This window comes from Myxine glutinosa, chromosome 6 (assembly GCF_964187855.1).
Source record: "Myxine glutinosa chromosome 6, kmMyxGlut1.1, whole genome shotgun sequence".
NCBI classification, from domain to species: Eukaryota; Metazoa; Chordata; class Myxini; order Myxiniformes; family Myxinidae; genus Myxine; species Myxine glutinosa.
In genome coordinates this window covers 55,775,924-55,794,254 of record NC_136266.1, presented here as the reverse complement: position 1 = coordinate 55,794,254, position 18,331 = coordinate 55,775,924, and the positions used below count along the sequence as shown (strand labels likewise).

General features: G+C 43.1%; 1 protein-coding gene across 1 annotated transcript in view; it reads right to left on the bottom strand.

Moving 5' to 3' along the window:
* The window catches only part of LOC137429801 (ammonium transporter Rh type B), a 102,660-nt gene extending 90,125 nt beyond the window's left edge, over positions 1-12,535 (bottom strand). The window contains exons 1-2 of the mRNA XM_068120056.2: positions 12,180-12,535; positions 7,873-8,065 (exon numbers count right to left, since the gene is read on the bottom strand). Coding sequence (XP_067976157.1) covers positions 7,873-8,065; positions 12,180-12,360 — 374 coding nt within the window. The 5' untranslated portion in view covers positions 12,361-12,535. The remainder of the gene's footprint in view (positions 1-7,872; positions 8,066-12,179) is intronic.
* Between the last annotated feature and the right edge of the window lie 5,796 nt (positions 12,536-18,331).

Genomic DNA, 18,331 nt, shown 5'->3' with positions numbered 1-18,331 from the left:
ATATATATATATATATATATATATATGTCGTTTTGGCCCTATCCTCAATGGTAAATAATCACTTAAAAGTTCTAGTATCAGGATCCAGATCTTCATCAAAATCGAATCAATTCTTCCTTGTCACACACCCAACCTGTCCTCCATGTCTCGTTCGAATCTGCCCACAACTTTTTGAGATATCCTGTTCACAGACAGACAGATAAACAGACACAGGGATGAAAACATAACCACCACCCACCTTCGATGGTGGAGGTAATAAATTGCAAACAGGAGTCAATTAGTATGATTGGTGGGTCATGATAAAGTAAATAAAATTATATGTATAAGTTGCTCTATGAGCAGAAGCATTTGTGCTGAAAGTATGTACTACTACTACTACTACTACTACTACTACTACTACTACTACTACTACTACTACTACTACTACTACTACTACTACTACTACTACTACTACTACTACTACTACTACTACTACGCCACGCCACGCCATTTTGCTGCTCCTCGAGCCGTGCTATTTTCGACATTTCCATCTCACCCGCTTCCGTTTTCGTTTGTATTTTTGGTTTATTTGGGTTATTTGAACCGAGTTGGTTCATTTTGTTACTTTACTTTGACGTCCCGTTTGAGTTATTAGTCCTTTTGTGTTTGGGCCTAGCCGCGGCGTGCGGCCGCACCCGTGTGGGACTAGATTTGTCGCGCCCGATTTGTGGCGTATCACAAACTGTTTGACTTCCTTGTTTTTGCTTAATCACCCTTGACTTTCTGTGCTAAATTTGCATAGTTTTGGCGATTAAGCCGATAAGTTATTTGCTCAATGCGCATTTGATTATCCTTTTGAGTTAATCTTTAGCATACCGGTCCGGACGTGCTGAAATAAGCAAAAGCTCGCGAACGAGCTCATTGATATTTTTTTTCCATTTTCATTTGACGGGAAATATACCGTTAATAGTAATCATGCCTCTGGATGGTACGTGGGCAAAAATGGCCGCTACTACCTCTGGTGCAGGTGGGAACCGCCCTGCCCACCCGTTTAAGGCGTTAACAAGGAAGCACGGGGTGAAATGCGAGTTGGGACAAATCACCCAAATAGAGGCCTATGTGAACGCACTCGCTAGTGTGGTTGATCCAGCAACGATAGTTGCAGCCTCGAAAATGTATGGACAAGCTGTGTTCTTTCTTAACTCAGAGGCTGCAGCAAACAAAGCCATTGAGAAAGGGATTAGTGTGGGAGGACTCTTTGTACAAGTCGAGCCGCTCTCAAGTCTTGGTACAAGGATAATTATATCTAATATACCTCCTTACGTGCCTGACAATGTTGTGGTGCCTTTCCTGGAACGACTGGGAGTGTTGAGATCACCCATCAAGCCTGTGTCTTTGGGCTGTCATGAGCCCTCCCTACAACATGTCTGGTCTTTTAAAAGACAAGTATCCATTGAATTGGGAAAGGAGGCTGAATGTGAGGGGTCGTTTGTTATTCCTTTTGACGGAAAGAATTACAGGGTGTTTTATATGACAAACGAACCCCGTTGTTTTGTATGCAAAGCGAAGGATCACAGGAGAGCAGACTGCCCCACCATCATTAAAGAGGTTGCAGCTCCTCAACGTCCAGATCAGCCTCGAGAGGATCCCAGCGTCACTGTAGGTAACCTAAGAGAGGTGGTTGCTCCTTTGTGCTCGAGGGCAGTGGACCCTCAAGAAAGTTCTATACCAGCTTCTCATCCCAACTCTTCTGCTGCCATAAACCAATGGCAGGCAGTGGGAGTAGGGAAGGCAAAGAGAGCACAGAAGAGGAAATCAGAACCCGCAGAGGATGGGACCACGGAACACCCTGGTACAATTGAGGATGACACGGGAAGTAATGTGTCAAAGGGATTTGTAAAGCCTAGTATTCTGAAGGAGAAAAGAGTGGTAACCCAATCTGAAGAAATGGAAGAAGAAGAAGAAGAAGAGGAAACTATTCATCAAACGACAGGATATGGAGAGTCTTCTCTCTCAGATCCACCCAAAGACAGTTTGAAGAATGAACAGGAAGGGAGACCGTCAGGTAGTAAACCCAGCACGGAAAAGACAAACAACCTAGAGGTATCTGACTTGACAGGGCCAAATGATACTGTGATGTTGGCTCCTGAGAAAATGCATCCAATAATAACAACTGCAACGAAGCTTCAAAATAAACCAGGGATTGAAACATCTACAAGAGCAGTTCTGAACCGAAGGATTAACACCGAAGTTTCAAAGGATTCTGAAGTAGCATTCATCGGTGGGACAGACAGAGAGAGGGAACCAGACACACAAGCATCAATAAAGTTGCTGGCACTGACCGACATCTCAGGTGATGTCACTTCACTCACTGTTGGCGCAGAAAGGGGAATAGTTGAGCACATCTCTATTTTACCACCCCAAAAGGTTGGATCTCCTATACCAACTGAGGAGGAGGCATCCATTCCCACAGGTGAAGCAACGTCCGCCGCATCAGAGCCAAAGGAGCGTTCCTCTGCGCCAGAAGATTATGCCAAGTCAGCCTTGAGAGACGACATGGCAGAAGACTTGACACATTGTACAAGTACACCAAAGGAGAAGGATCCTGAACCTCCAGACAGCGATGATGAGGAAAGTATTGGTGATGGGGAAGACTATCAAGGGTCACTGACTGGTTTAGAGACAGACCTACCTGCAGGACGCCATTCCTGCATTCCCAGCCAGGAGATACTCGAGTTCCTGGAACAAAGCTTGCATAGCAGGAAGAAAGTGGAAAATGCGCTGAAACGGTGGAAAGATTATGACTTGCTAGTGCATTCCTTGTATGCACTAAGGAGAGAGGGACATAAAACAAGGACTTCAGGCTCGGCCGAACAAGCCCGAGTCAGGAAGTTTCTAGCAAAGTTGTTGAGTTACGGGCCTGAATATAAATTCGTTTAGGAGGATGAATTTCACAGAAACAAAACTCTCAATACAATAATGACATCAAACTTACGAATAGGATCATTGAATGTCAATGGCTGTAAGGATGCATTCCGTGTGCACCAGGTATTGTCATTCTGTGTGAAGGAAAAACTTGAAGTAACCTTTTTGCAGGAAACCCACACGACCCCAGAGGCTGCATCCCGATGGGAAAACCAATGGGAAGGCTTGGCCTTTTTCAGTCACCTAACGGACACATCTTGTGGAGTGGGTACCCTCTTTTCACCAAAGAGGAAACCTGAAATACTTGTCGTAAAGGAAGCCAGTGTGGGGCGGTTGCTACATATAAAAGCAAAGTTTGAAGAATTTGTTGTCAATTTCGTCAACATTTATGCACCTTGTGTAGGAGTTGCAAGGGGGATTTTCTTCAACCGGTTGCAGAGATTCATGCTCACCTTGCCTGGTGAAGAGTGTGTAATTCTTGGAGGAGACTTTAATGGCACTCTAAACCCCTCCCTTGATCGAATAGGTCAGGAGCCGCATAATCCCTCTGTAAGAATATTACAACAAACCATAACACTGTTAAACTTGAGGGATACTTGGCACATACAACACCCCACAGACAGAACATTCACGTATACGAGTATCAGAGGTGGTCATATATCACAATCCCGGCTCGATAGAATTTACGTGTCTCACCGTTGGTGTAAGAGTGTCAGTGACACCGGCATAAAAGTTGCCCATTTCACAGATCACAACTTGGCCTGGATTAAGTTTTCCCTGGCGGAAACAAGGCGAGGCCCTGGCTTGTGGCACCTGAACAATGCTTTAAGTCAGGATGAAGCCTTTTTGTCAATCTTTTTGAATTTTTGGCAAGCCTGGAGGAATAAAAAAGGAGATTTTTGCTCACTTGGATTCTGGTGGGATGTAGGCAAGGTACGATTGAAATTGCTGTGTCAGGAATACTCGTATGGATCGAGCAAAACACTTGGGTTAGGGATCAAAAGACTGGAAGAGGAACTGCTGCACCTTGAGAAGCACCTGGCCACACTTACCTCTACTGAACTGCAGGCATACCAAGAAAAAAAGAGCACCCTTAAAGCATGTAGTCGTGTGAAGGCACGAGGGGCGTATGTGCGCTCTCGTTTGCAATTTATTTCTGAGGATGAATATGTCCTGAATTATCTCAAAGGGGTGGAAAAACGCAAAGGTCAATTCAGGGCTATAGCGAGTGTTCTCGCAGAAGATGGTCTCTTGCTCAATGGCTCTGAGGGTGTTCAAAAACGAATTAGAGCCTTTTACGCTCAGCTGTATTCGGGTAAGAGCACAGATGCAGGTGCAGGTGGCACTTTGTGGAGTAGTCTTCCTGAAGCCTCTGTAGAAGACCGGGAGCAGCTGGAGACTCCATTATCTCTGGAAGAATTGAAAACCGCCCTGCACAGCCTATCAAGAGATAAAGCCCCTGGCATGGATGGCTTATCATGTGAATTCTATACAAAAGTATGGGACTTGGTTGGACCTGATTACCTAAGCGTAGCTCAGGAAGCATGTGATACAGGTATAATGCCCCTTTCTTGGCGTCGAGCGATGCTGGTCTTGATTCCCAAGGAGGGTGACTTGAGAGACTTGAAGAATTACCGCCCTGTGTCTCTGCTGTGTGTGGATTATAAGGTCATGGCTAAAATGTTGTCACTCCGTCTCGGACCAGTCCTGACAAAATTAGTCAGCCCGGACCAATCTTATGCCATTCCAGGCAGGACAATACATGACAACATATCCCTTGTCAGAGACCTGATACAGTATGCGGACATGACTCGGACTCAAGTCGGATTTCTTTCCTTGGATCAGGAGAAAGCCTTTGACCAGATGAACCATGAGTATCTGTTTGAAACCTTGCTAGCATTTGGGTTGGGGAGGAGATTTGTAGGCATGATTCAGACGTTGTACATGTCGGCAGAATGCCTAGTCAAAGTCAACGGTTTCTTGCTCGTGCCCTTTCCATTTGAGAGAGGAATAAGACAAGGATGTCCCCTGTCCGGCCAATTATATTCCCTATGTATCGAACCCTTCCTTTGTTTGATGAGAAGAAGGCTAACTGGCATTGTGGTGCCACACAACACGGTCAACCTCAAACTTTCTGCATATGCAGATGATGTTCTCGTGTTTGCCAGTAATGCAAGGGATATGCAAATAGTTTATGATTGTCAGCAGGTCTATTCAGCAGCATCGTCTGCTACAATCAATTGGAGGAAAAGCTCGGGGCTTCTAATTGGACAAATGCAGGTAAAGGAGTTACCAACACTTTTTCAGAAATTGACCTGGAGTCGCAATGAGCTCAAATATTTGGGGGTGCACTTATCCACTTCCCATGGGTCCTCACCACTCATTAACTGGAACACTTTAGGGGACAAGATCGAAGCAAAGTTGAGAGACTGGAGTGGACTACTAAAAGTCCTGTCTCTGAGGGAAAAAACACTCCTTATTAAACAGTTTATAATTCCGAAGTTAGTATTCAGGCTCTCTTGCATAAGCACTCCAGAGGAGTTTCTGGTTAAGATGCAGAGGAAGCTACTGGACTACTTTTGGAATGGTAAACACTGGGTTTCCCTGGGCATTCTGAGCTTGCCTTTTTCAGAAGGTGGACAGTCTTTTCCCTGCCTTCGAAGCCACTACCACGCATCCAGGCTGAAGACCATACAACGTTACCTACATGTGAACCCTGCACCGCAATGGTGCTCACTGGCATCATACTTCTTCAGCAAAGTGCTCAATCTTGGGTACAAAAGGAATATTTTCATCATTACATCTCGGAGCCTGTCTAGTGCTACATTGCCTCCTTTTTATCAAGAAATGCTGAAGGCTTGGAATGTAGTCGACGTACAAAGAACAGTTCCTTATCCAGGCAAGGACCTGTTAGAAGAACCGCTCATTCTCAACCCTCTTCTACAGGGCCCAACTCTGGCTTCCTTTTCAGTAAGAAGGAACCTCTTAGCTGGTAGCATATCCACAGTGGGAGACCTTCTGAACGATGGTAAGAGAACACTTTTACCCAAGGAACTCGCAGCGAAAATGGGCCTGAGGACAATCAGGATCCCCTCCAGGATACTTGAAGAGGTCAAAAGCTCCTTGCCTCCCGATTGTCTGGAATATCTAGAGAATCCCAAAGAGGGTGATGGATCTGGACAGATGTCCATCGGTAACTCCATGGATTTTAAAATCCGACCACGATGTTGCGAGCTCTCTCAGCCAATACCTGCAAACAATATGAGTAAGACCCCTGGCACAGTGGAAATGTCGTTCTGTGGGCTATCAAGGAAAAATATATACCTGCTAGTGATCCACTCGCTCCATTATATAGCTCTTGCAACCCGACTGGATACTCCCTGGCGTGAGATTCTTCCACTTCCTTCGACTGTTCATCCACGTTGGGATTCACTCTATCTCTACCCAACGCCAAGAATGATGGCAGACTTAAGTTGGAGGTTGCTACATGGTGCACTGAGCTCTGGATCTATGATGCGGCACTTCACTAACGTCTCAGAGGATTGCTGCTTTTGTGGTGAAAGGGAAACTATATTTCACATATACCTTCAATGCCACCGTCTTGAACCAGTGTTCTTACTGATGAAAAATCTTCTCTTGCGCTTCTGGCTTCACTTCTCTCCAACACTTTTTATCATCGGGCACCCGGTAAAGAAACTAAGCAAGTCACGAGATCTCCTTGTTAACTTTATTTTAGCCTGTGGGAAAATGGCAATATATAAAACCAGGAAGGCAAAAATTGAGAAAGATGTGGTGGAACACAGTTCTGTATGTCTGAAGGGCTTAATACGCTCACGCATTATTTCGGAGTACAAGGCGGCAGAATATAGCAACACTGTTCAAAAGTTTAAGGAAACCTGGACTATAAATGATGCACTTTGTACGGTCTCCCCACAAGATACTTTGCTCTTATTTGTATAAATGTGTTATTTGGCATTCTTTTTGGTGTTCTTTGGCGTTCTTTTACCTTCCCCTTATCTGTCTTGGTAGTGCTTTCTCTTCAAAATGCTCTGCCTTGTCTACTGTAGTTCAAACCATGGACTTGCAGAGATGAGGAATTGAGCGACATTAAACTGGGAACATATGTTTGCCTGAGCTTGCATGAGCTCTGAACGCAATCTCTGTAACCTTTCCAACAAAAGTAGTAGTAGTAGTAGTACTACTACTACTACTACTACTACTACTACTACTACTACTACTACTACTACTACTTGTGTATATACACAAGCTGGAATATACACAAGCTGGAATACTTATCCGAGATGAAAATATAATTATACCGTCATGCATTTAGCATCACCTGCTGTTCTTGCGAATTGGCAATTGCAACACTTGTACATTTCATCAGCACTCCTTTGAAGTGCATGTAATTACAAGGTCATTTGGCTCTCTTGAGAGATCACTACTACTACTACTACTACTACTACTACTACTACTACTACTACTACTACTACTACTACTACTACTACTACTTTAACGGCCCCATTTATTCCCAATTTCTGGTCGGATCCGCCAGGGAATGTTTTTCATCTAAGTCTTTCACGAACCGGCTGGCCAGGCCTGATGTTCCATTAAAGGTGCCAAAATTAGTCATTTGTTCATCGTGACGGCGATACCATGCTCACTCTCCACAAAAGACATCATGAATAAGGTATTTCAATGTCCAACAATAACAACTGATGGAAGAAGAGTCCTACGTCCTATGCTGCACACACATTATAATGTGTTGCCTTGGCAGTGAAACCAAGATGACAGTTTATAGTTGGGTCGAGGTGAGTGAAAGCTCACAGGCGAGTGCGCATACCTCTTGGTCATCCAGCCAGGCACAGAAAGTGTACCTAACTGTATTACTTGAAATGTGTACAATGTACCTCCTCCTTCCTGATGATTTTGAAGTGTTCCAAAGGCCAAGATGCCTCAGCTGCTCACCTCATGATTCCCACATAGATGACACCTTTATGGTGTTCATCCTGGTGCAGGAAACCCTGAATGAGCACTGCCCACTGCAGGCCAAGAGCAGCAACCAGCAAGTTGAATGCGACGCTGCTGTAGCCGTAGAACTTGAGGAAAGTCATGAGGAAGCCAAAGCCCACAAACACCATGACATGAACATCTTGAAAAGCTGCACACCAATGTGCAGTAGATTCATAAATTAATAAAGGAGATTCATAAATCCATCAATTACTAATTGATAAAATATCGAAAAAGTCACTACCAAAGACCAACACCCAAAATATATTCATCAGTTATAATCATCATTTCTAGAGTGTTAACCTGCCACACCATCAGCTGTAGTAATCATTTCTAAAGTCTTAATCTGTGACACCATCAGCTATAGTAATCATTTCTAAAGTCTTAATCTGTGACATCATCAGCTGTAGTAATCATTTCTAAAGTCTTAATCTGTGACATCATCAGCTGTAGTAATCATTTCTAAAGTCTTAATCTGTGACATCATCAGCTGTAGTAATCATTTCTAAAGTCTTAATCTGTGACATCATCAGCTGTAGTAATCATTTCTAAAGTCTTAATCTGTGACATCATCAGCTGTAGTAATCATTTCTAAAGTCTTAATCTGTCACATCATCAGTTGTCGTCATTATTTCTAAAGTCTTAATCTGTCACATCATCAGCTGTAGTAATCATTTCTAAAGTCTTAACCTGCCACATCATCAGCTGTAGTCATCATTTCTAAAGACTTAATCTGTCACATCATCAGCTGTAGTCATCATTTCTAAAGTCTTAATCTGTCAAACCATCAGCTGTAGTCATCATTTCTTAAGTCTTAATCTGTCACATCATCAGCTGCAGTCATCATTTCTAAAGTCTTAATCTGTCACATCATCAGCTGTAGTCATCATTTTTGAAGTCTTAACCTGTCACACCATCAGCTGTAGTCATCATTTCTTAAGTCTAAAATCTGTGACACCATCAGCTGTAGGCCATATTTCTAAAGTCTTAACCTGTCACACCATCAGCTGTCGTCATCATTTCTGAAGTCTTAATCTGTCACATCATCAGCTGCAGTCATCATTTCTAAAGTTTTAATCTGTCACACCATCAGCTGTAGTCATTATTTCTAAAGTCTTAATCTGTCACATCATCAGCTGTAGTCATTATTTCTAAAGTCTTAATCTGTCACATCATCAGCTGTAGTCATCATTTCTAAAGTCTTAACCTGCCACATCATCAGCTGTAGTCATCATTTCTAAAGTCTTAATCTGTCACATCATCAGCTGTAGTAATCATTTCTAAAGTCTTAATCTGTGACATCATCAGCTGTAGTCATCATTTCTAAAGTCTTAATCTGTGACATCATCAGCTGTAGTCATCATTTCTAAAGTCTTAATCTGTCACATCATCAGCTGTAGTCATCATTTCTAAAGTCTTAATCTGTCACACCATCAGCTGTAGTAATCATTTCTAAAGTCTTAATCTGTCACACCATCAGCTGTAGTAATCATTTCTAAAGTCTTAATCTGTCACACCATCAGCTGTAGTAATCATTTCTAAAGTCTTAATCTGTCACACCATCAGCTGTAGTCATCATTTCTAAAGTCTTAATCTGTCACATCATCAGCTGTAGTAATCATTTCTAAAGTCTTAATCTGTGACATCATCAGCTGTAGTCATCATTTCTAAAGTCTTAATCTGTCACATCGTCAGCTGTAGTCATCATTTCTAAAGTCTTAATCTGTCAAACCATCAGCTGTAGTCATCATTTTTGAAGTCTTATCCTGTCACATCATCAGCTGTAGTCATTATTTCTAAAGTCTTAATCTGTCACATCATCAGCTGTAGTAATCATTTCTAAAGTCTTAATCTGTGACATCATCAGCTAGTCATCATTTCTGAAGTCTTAATCTGCCACATCATCAGCTGTAGTCCATATTTCTAAAGTCTTAACCTGTCACACCATCAGCTGTCGTCATCATTTCTGAAGTCTTAATCTGTCACATCATCAGCTGCAGTCATCATTTCTAAAGTTTTAATCTGTCACACCATCAGCTGTAGTCATCATTTCTAAAGTCTTAATCTGTCACATCATCAGCTGTAGTCATTATTTCTAAAGTCTTAATCTGTCACATCATCAGCTGTAGTCATTATTTCTAAAGTCTTAATCTGTCACATCATCAGCTGTAGTCATTATTTCTAAAGTCTTAATCTGTCACATCATCAGCTGTAGTCATTATTTCTAAAGTCTTAATCTGTCACATCATCAGCTGGAGTCATCATTTTTAAGTCCTAATCTGTCACACCATCAGCTGTAGTCATCATTTCTAAAGTCTTAATCTGTCACACCATCAGCTGTATTCATCATTTCTAAAGTGTTAATCTGTCACATCATCAGCTGTAGTCATTATTTCGAAAGTCTTAACCTGTCACACCATCAGCTGTAGTCATCATTTCTAAAGTCTTTATCTGTCACACCATCAGCTGTAGTCATTTCTAGTCTTAACCTGCCACATCATCAGCTGTCGTCATCATTTCTCATCTTAATCTGTCACATCATCAGCAGTAGTCATCATTTCTAGTCTTCATCTGTCACACCATCAGCTGTAGTCATCATTTCTAAAGTCTTAATCTGTCACACCATCAGCTGTAGTCATCATTTCTAAAGTCTTAATCTGTCACATCATCAGCTGTAGTCATTATTTCGAAAGTCTTAACCTGTCACACCATCAGCTGTAGTCATCATTTCTAAAGTCTTAATCTGTCACATCATCAGCTGTAGTCCATATTTCTAAAGTCTTAACCTGTCACACCATCAGCTGTCGTCATCATTTCTGAAGTCTTAATCTGTCACATCATCAGCTGCAGTCATCATTTCTAAAGTTTTAATCTGTCACACCATCAGCTGTAGTCATCATTTCTAAAGTCTTAATCTGTCACATCATCAGCTGTAGTCATTATTTCTAAAGTCTTAATCTGTCACATCATCAGCTGTAGTCATTATTTCTAAAGTCTTAATCTGTCACATCATCAGCTGTAGTCATTATTTCTAAAGTCTTAATCTGTCACATCATCAGCTGTAGTCATTATTTCTAAAGTCTTAATCTGTCACATCATCAGCTGGAGTCATCATTTTTAAGTCCTAATCTGTCACACCATCAGCTGTAGTCATCATTTCTAAAGTCTTAATCTGTCACACCATCAGCTGTATTCATCATTTCTAAAGTGTTAATCTGTCACATCATCAGCTGTAGTCATTATTTCGAAAGTCTTAACCTGTCACACCATCAGCTGTAGTCATCATTTCTAAAGTCTTTATCTGTCACACCATCAGCTGTAGTCATTTCTAGTCTTAACCTGCCACATCATCAGCTGTCGTCATCATTTCTCATCTTAATCTGTCACATCATCAGCAGTAGTCATCATTTCTAGTCTTCATCTGTCACACCATCAGCTGTAGTCATCATTTCTAAAGTCTTAATCTGTCACACCATCAGCTGTAGTCATCATTTCTAAAGTCTTAATCTGTCACATCATCAGCTGTAGTCATTATTTCGAAAGTCTTAACCTGTCACACCATCAGCTGTAGTCATCATTTCTAAAGTCTTAATCTGTCACATCATCAGCTGTAGTAATCATTTCTAAAGTCTTAACCTGCCACATCATCAGCTGTAGTCATCATTTCTAAAGTGTTAATCTGTCACACCATCAGCTGTAGTCATCATTTCGAAAGTCTTAACCTGTCACACCATCAGCTGTAGTCATCATTTCTAAAGTCTTTATCTGTCACACCATCAGCTGTAGTCATTTCTAGTCTTAACCTGCCACATCATCAGCTGTAGTCATTTCTACTCTTAACCTGCCACATCATCAGCTGTCGTCATCATTTCTCGTCTTAATCTGTCACATCATCAGCTGCAGCCATCATTTCTACTCTTAACCTGCCACATCATCAGCTGTAGTCATCATTTCTCATCTTAATCTGTCACACCATCAGCTGCAGCCATCATTTCTACTCTTAACCTGCCACATCATCAGCTGTAGTCATCATTTCTCATCTTAATCTGTCACACCATCAGCTGCAGCCATCATTTCTCATCTTAATCTGTCACACATTCAGCTGTAGATTAACCTGGCATTTTGGAGTTAATGTATCATCAGGAGTGCAAAACCGCAGTCGATATAGAAATCAAATCCAATGAGCTACAAGTAAGCTGCTGTTGCTTCGTCTCACTCAATCAAAACTCAAAAGGTGGATTGTTCAACGTGTTCAGGCGACTCACTTGAATATCGAAGGTAGAACTCATTGGTCTCCCAAACCGTGTCATTCTTCTCGTACTTTGCGTCTGCACTTGGATCGTAGCGCACAAACACGCCGTATAGAACCAGCATGAGGACTTGAAGCGAGATTGCGAGGACTGGCAGGCGGACTCGCATGTTGGTGGAACCCGAGACAGAATGCATTGTCGATATTTCAACTAATTGAGATGGACCTGGTGTGGACGATAAGTACAAGACCCTTGAACTGGGCGAATAACCTCGATGCAGTCACCGCAGGATGGACGATATTTCAGACTCGCCGCCCCAAGAGTGTGGTTAGTTGCAGGGTCGAGACGCAGCTCTCTCGGAGCGTTTCTTTGGGAGTTTGAGGGACAAATCCCTCCCTCTCCATGTATCAGGAAAAAGATCGTTAGCGGAGTTCAGGACATGACAGACCAATGGATCCGTGCGAGATTAGACTGCACGATTAGGGATTCGCCTCTAGTTCGGACTTAAATTTTAACAGTAAATATATTTATATTTTATATATATATATATTTGGAACCATCTCACACACACACACACACACACACACACACACACACACACACACACACACACACACACACACACACACACACATATATATATATATATACAGTCACGTGAAAAAGTAAGTACACCCCATGTAAAGTTGTGACTTTTTCAACATATTTCAACATACAGCTATTTGATCTTCATTTCAACAATATTGATAGATAAAGGTGACATAATATAACAAATATCATGAAACATTTACATTTTGTAGTCCATTGTATAATATAAATAAACATAAATGCCAATTTCGCATGTGGAAAAAGTAAGTACACCCTTGGCTCTAATAGGTGGTATTGCCCCCTTTGGCAGAAACAACCTCAAGTCGGCGTTTCTTATAACTGTCTACCAGTCTCTGACATCGACTGGGAGAATTTTTTGCCCACTCCTCCATGCAGAAATATTTCAACTGTGCGATGTTTGAGGGGTTTCTTGCATGCACAGCTCGTTTCAAATCCCCCCACAACATCTCAATGGGATTTAGATCCGGGCTTTGACTTGGCCTTTCCAGAACCCTCCATTTCTTTCTTTTCAGCCATTCCTTGGTGGATTTACTGGTATGTTTAGGGTCATTGTCATGTTGCAAGGTCCACCTTCGGTTGAGCTTCAACTTTCCGACAGATGGCCTCACATTATCCTCAAGCACCCTCTTGTACAATGAAGAATTCATCGTGGATTATATGATGGTGAGCTGCCCAGGCCCTGATGCAGCAAAGCTGCCCCAAACCATAATATTTCCACCACCATGCTTTACAGTTGGTATCAGGTTCTTGTGGTCAAATGCTGTCTTTGGTTTTCGCCAAACATGTCTTCTGGTACTGTGGCCAAATAGCTCTACCTTTGACTAACTGTCCAGAGCACATTGTTCCAGAAGTGCTGGTCTTTGCCTAGGTGTTCATTGGCAAACTTTAGTCTTGCCCTGATGTTCTTTCTGGACAACAAAGGTTTCCTCCTGGCACACCTCCCATGTAGAGCAAATTTGTGCAGCCTCTTTCTAATGGTGGACTCATGCACTTTGACATCAACAGTGGCAAGAGCTACCTGTAGGTCCCATGATGACATTCTGGGGTTCATAGAGACTTCTTTCAGCATCTTGCTGTCAGCTCTCGGGCTGAACTTGCTGGGGCGGCCTGGCCTGAACAAGTTGGCAGTTGTTTGGAATCTTCTCCACTTGTAGATTGTCTTCCGGACAGTCAAATGATTGATTTCAAATTGTTTGGAGATCTTTTTAAATCTCTTCCCAGACTCGTGGGCATCCATAACCTTCTTTCTGAAGGCCTCAGAGAGCGCTTTTGATCTAGGCATGGTGACGCCGCACACTTCAACAACAAAGAGCAAACCAAACTAAATGTCTGAGGTTTAAATAAGACACGTTCCTCCAAGATCCTCTCTAACAGTCGCGATGTTCTAATCATTTGCACCTGAGCTGGTGCACCTGATTCTAATTTTAGGTATTTGAAGTCGTGATAAATGTAGGGGTGTACTTACTTTTTCCACATGCGAAATTTGCATTTATGTTTATTTAAATTATACAATGGACTACAAAATGTAAATGTTTCATGATATTTGTTATATTATATCACCTTTATCTATCAATATTGTTGAAATGAAGATCAAATAGCTGTGCGTTGAAATATCTTGAAAAAGTCAAAACTTTACATGGGGTGTACTTACTTTTTCACGTGACTGGATATATGTGCATGGCTACAATACTGGGTACACGAGGTGTTACATCTGAGTGGAAAAAATAAAGTTTCAGGAGACAGTAAGTATGTATTATGTTGTTCTGTATATATTGGAGTATCCGAGTTTGATGCGTCAGACCTGCTACATGCTTCGTTTTCACCAAAATGAAGACGAGAGTGCTCTTCGCATGCTGGATTCGTGCATAACGCAGCACCGGAAGACACGGACATGAACACAAGTTCTGACGGCATCCGTAAACGAGTGGTCGTCTGCCAGCGAGTGACTGCTTTGCTATCACAACAAACGGGACCCGAGTTACACAAAATCAAGTTTCGAGCGATGCGGGTTTCTTTTCACTTTTGCTGGGATGTGATTCGTGCATAACGGGGCGGACACCAAAAAAAATACAAGATTAACGCAAAAAAAAATTAACTTTCTGATTGATCAATTGAATAAGCATCAAGGGCATTCTTCTTAAGGTATTTCTTAACCTACACACCCCATTCATTTCATGAGTCCTTCGTGATTTGAAAATGAAACGGACATCACAATTATTGTGAATTTGGTGGACACCAAGCGTTATGCACGAATCACTTATTTTGCCACGCATTGCACATTTCAAGGAATTTTAGAAATGGTAAAAAAAAAAACAACCAGGAGACATACTAGACATCAAACATTCCATTTAGTTACAATTTTAATCATCAATGCATCTTTTTATTTAAAGACAATGAAATAAAAATTGACAAGGTGAGAATACAACATTTTATTTCGAAAATATGCCATTTTTGTCTTGTTTACTCAACCATCGCAAATTTAGGTGCATGATATAATGTGAAAATCAGATTTTTGCAGGTCCTCAAGACTATTTGCTCCAACATAAAACCATAGGTGACTTTTCATTCAGTTCATTTTTTTTATTGAGGGCATGTTATTTCATCTGTGTAAAAGTGTATCCAGTATTGTAGCCATGCACATAAATATATATATATATATGTATATATGTATATATCTATATATATATATATATATTGTTGCGGATATGAGGATTGTGTTTTTTTATTGTGTGCTTTATTATTATTATTGTTATTCTGCGCCTCCTGCCTCCGGAGTTGTGTAAAGGTAAAAAGGGCGTCTCGGTAATTAGTCCATAAAGCATCCACGTCAGCCAATCATAGAATATCCCTGTTCGATAGCTTATATCTTATTATGTGTCTTAGGGTAAGGCTGTGTCTCCCATTAACTTAAATACTCCATTGCACCGAGTGAAATAAGAGTAGATTCCCTTCATTCCCATTCCCAAAACTTCCATTGCCCCTTTCGTCATTGCCAGGCCTCAATTGCCATCGCAAATTACATCCCCTCCAATTGCCGCCATTGACCACGAGGCAGGGTCGGAGAAGAAAGGCGTGTCTCCACCTCGTCATAGAGGGGAGGAGTGAGCCAGCCCCACTCGACCAACCATGAACAAGGGGTTTGGCTAGAGAGGGCGGAGGAAGAGCGATCGGGGAGGTTCGCAAAGGTTGAGGGGCGGGGCCTATATAACCCGCCGGCGGGGCGTTCCCGAATGAGATGAGCTTTGACAGAGTTGAGACAAGAGCTGGGGCGTCAGAGCTGGGCTGCGAGCTTGAGCCACCGAAACTGCATCTACAGCAGCTTGAGCCACCGAAACTGCATCTACAGCAGCCTGCGCCACCGAAACTGCCTCTACAGCAGCTCGAGCCACCGAAACTGCAGCCACAGCAGCGTGGGCCTGGACGGCAGTTTGGAGCAGGGCCGCAAAGAAACGGCGGCTGCCCAACGAGCCGATCGTGCTGCAGGACCAGTTGGACCTCCCTATCCCGCCAGCCATCCACCTGCCATCCCTATCATCATTCCCCGTGTAAGTGTGTTCGTAGTCTGTCTTTTGTCTTGTCCCTGGGTAGTAAGTAAGCCTGTTAGATAAGCTAAAGATTTCACTGTGTCACCTGCGTCTCATGTCCCTGTAAATAAACGTGACTGCTTTCTTCTTGCTTATATGTGTGTAAATAATAAACCCAGTTACTCTTCTGTACGTCTTCTTCCTCTTTGCATTCGGTCGCTTTAGAGTTTTCCCGATTGAATAGCGGTGGCGCGATCCGGCCAAAGTTTGGGGTAAATCGGGTTTTAGTTAGGGGAATAACTGTTCGGTCGCGGAGCCTCCGCTCGGCAAACATACCATCTTTAACCACGTACCGTAACAATTGGTGTCGGGGAGTGGGATACGAGGCCCGAAGCGCGCTTAACGCGCTCAAAATTACAAGCAGCTGGAAATTGTTTTGTTTTTAAAGGAAAACCCGAATTTTGAAATCCCGCCATGGCTGGTCAAGGCGACGGGATGCCGGTGGGAGAGATAGAGATAGACGGGGTGGAATCGACCCAGGACCTCGGGGAAATGTATATGGACTATGGAGGATGTGGTTGAGGGGGTATCAGACGCACAAAATGGCGCTCTCGCGCATGAGGTTTCAGGCGCATAAAATGGCGCCTTTGCGCACGCGGTTACAGCGGCACCAAATCTAGCCGCGCCCGTGACCGTAGCAGCGCTGCTGGGGGATTCGGACCTGTTTATGTTACAAATGGGGGCCCTTATGGACAGGCTAGAAGCCAAAATGGGGAACCGGATGGATGCTCAGAGTGAGCAATTGGGAGTAATGAGGGACGAAGCGAGGGCTCGGAGTGAGCAATTGGGGGGCGAAATGGGGGGCAAAATGGGAGAAATGGGGGAACGGCTAGAAGCTAAATTTGAGGGGCTAGACAATAATTTTAAGGGATTAGACAGGAAATTTGAGGGGTTAGACAACAGGATAAAAGAGGTAAAGAATGGGTTAACGGGGGTGGAAAATAGAATGGCTGCCCAGGAGAATCAGTTAGAGGGGGTGAAAAATGGGTTAATGGGGTTAGAAAATAGGATGGAAGACAAATTGCGGGAAATAGGGGAGCAATCCGCCCGGGAAATCGAACAGATGGGGAACCAGATAGAGGAGGTGAAAATCGGGGTAGAAACCAAACTGGATGCTCAGAGGGATGAATTGGGACAGATGAGGGCGGCATCTACAAAAGAGAGGGAGGAGATGAAAGAGGAGATACGACGAGGTGTAGGTGAGGAGGTCTCGGGGGTACGCGAGGAGGTAAAGCGAGGCGAAAAGCGTATAGAGAAAGAGGTGAGGAATAATACGGCTAGGTTACAAGGGGGAATAGAAGATCTGACGGAGGAGGTGGAACAGCTGACGGAGGGACAAAAAGAACTAACGGGGCAGGTTCAAAGGAACACTGCGGTACTAGGAGGGTTAAAAGCGACACAAAACGAAATAGAAAAGGACTTGATAGCGACACAGAGGCAATGTCAGATGGTACGTGAGGGACTGACAATGAGGTTGGACGAGGTGACAGAGGTAATAGAGACGAAGGACCGGCAGGTGAGGACGCACATAGAAACGGTCAAGGTAGCCTTAGAGGACGAACTTGAGGAGACGCACCGGGAAATAAAAGAGGTGAAGCAAAAATTAGAGGAAGTGGAAGAAGAGGTGAGTGAAATTAAGAAGAGACGGACAGAAACTAAGAGAGAAATACAGGAGGAGGTGATGGAATATGTACAAGGTCGGTGCTCAACTCATGATGTGCTTCTCACTAACCAAATAAAGAGTTTACAGGTGGCGAAGGAGGTGAGGAGACGAGGTGCCAAGGTGAGTGGCGATATACGTGAAAATGCATATGATGTGAGGGGAGCTTCAGTCGGCTTGGGGGTTGTTGTGGACCCGGGTGTTCGTGAGAGGCCGTTGGTGAAGTGTGCGACAGGTCTGGTGTGCGAAAGAGGAGGAGGTGTGCAAGAATGTCCGACTCTGGGGTGTGTGAGGAAAAAGTGCGCGCCGAGGAG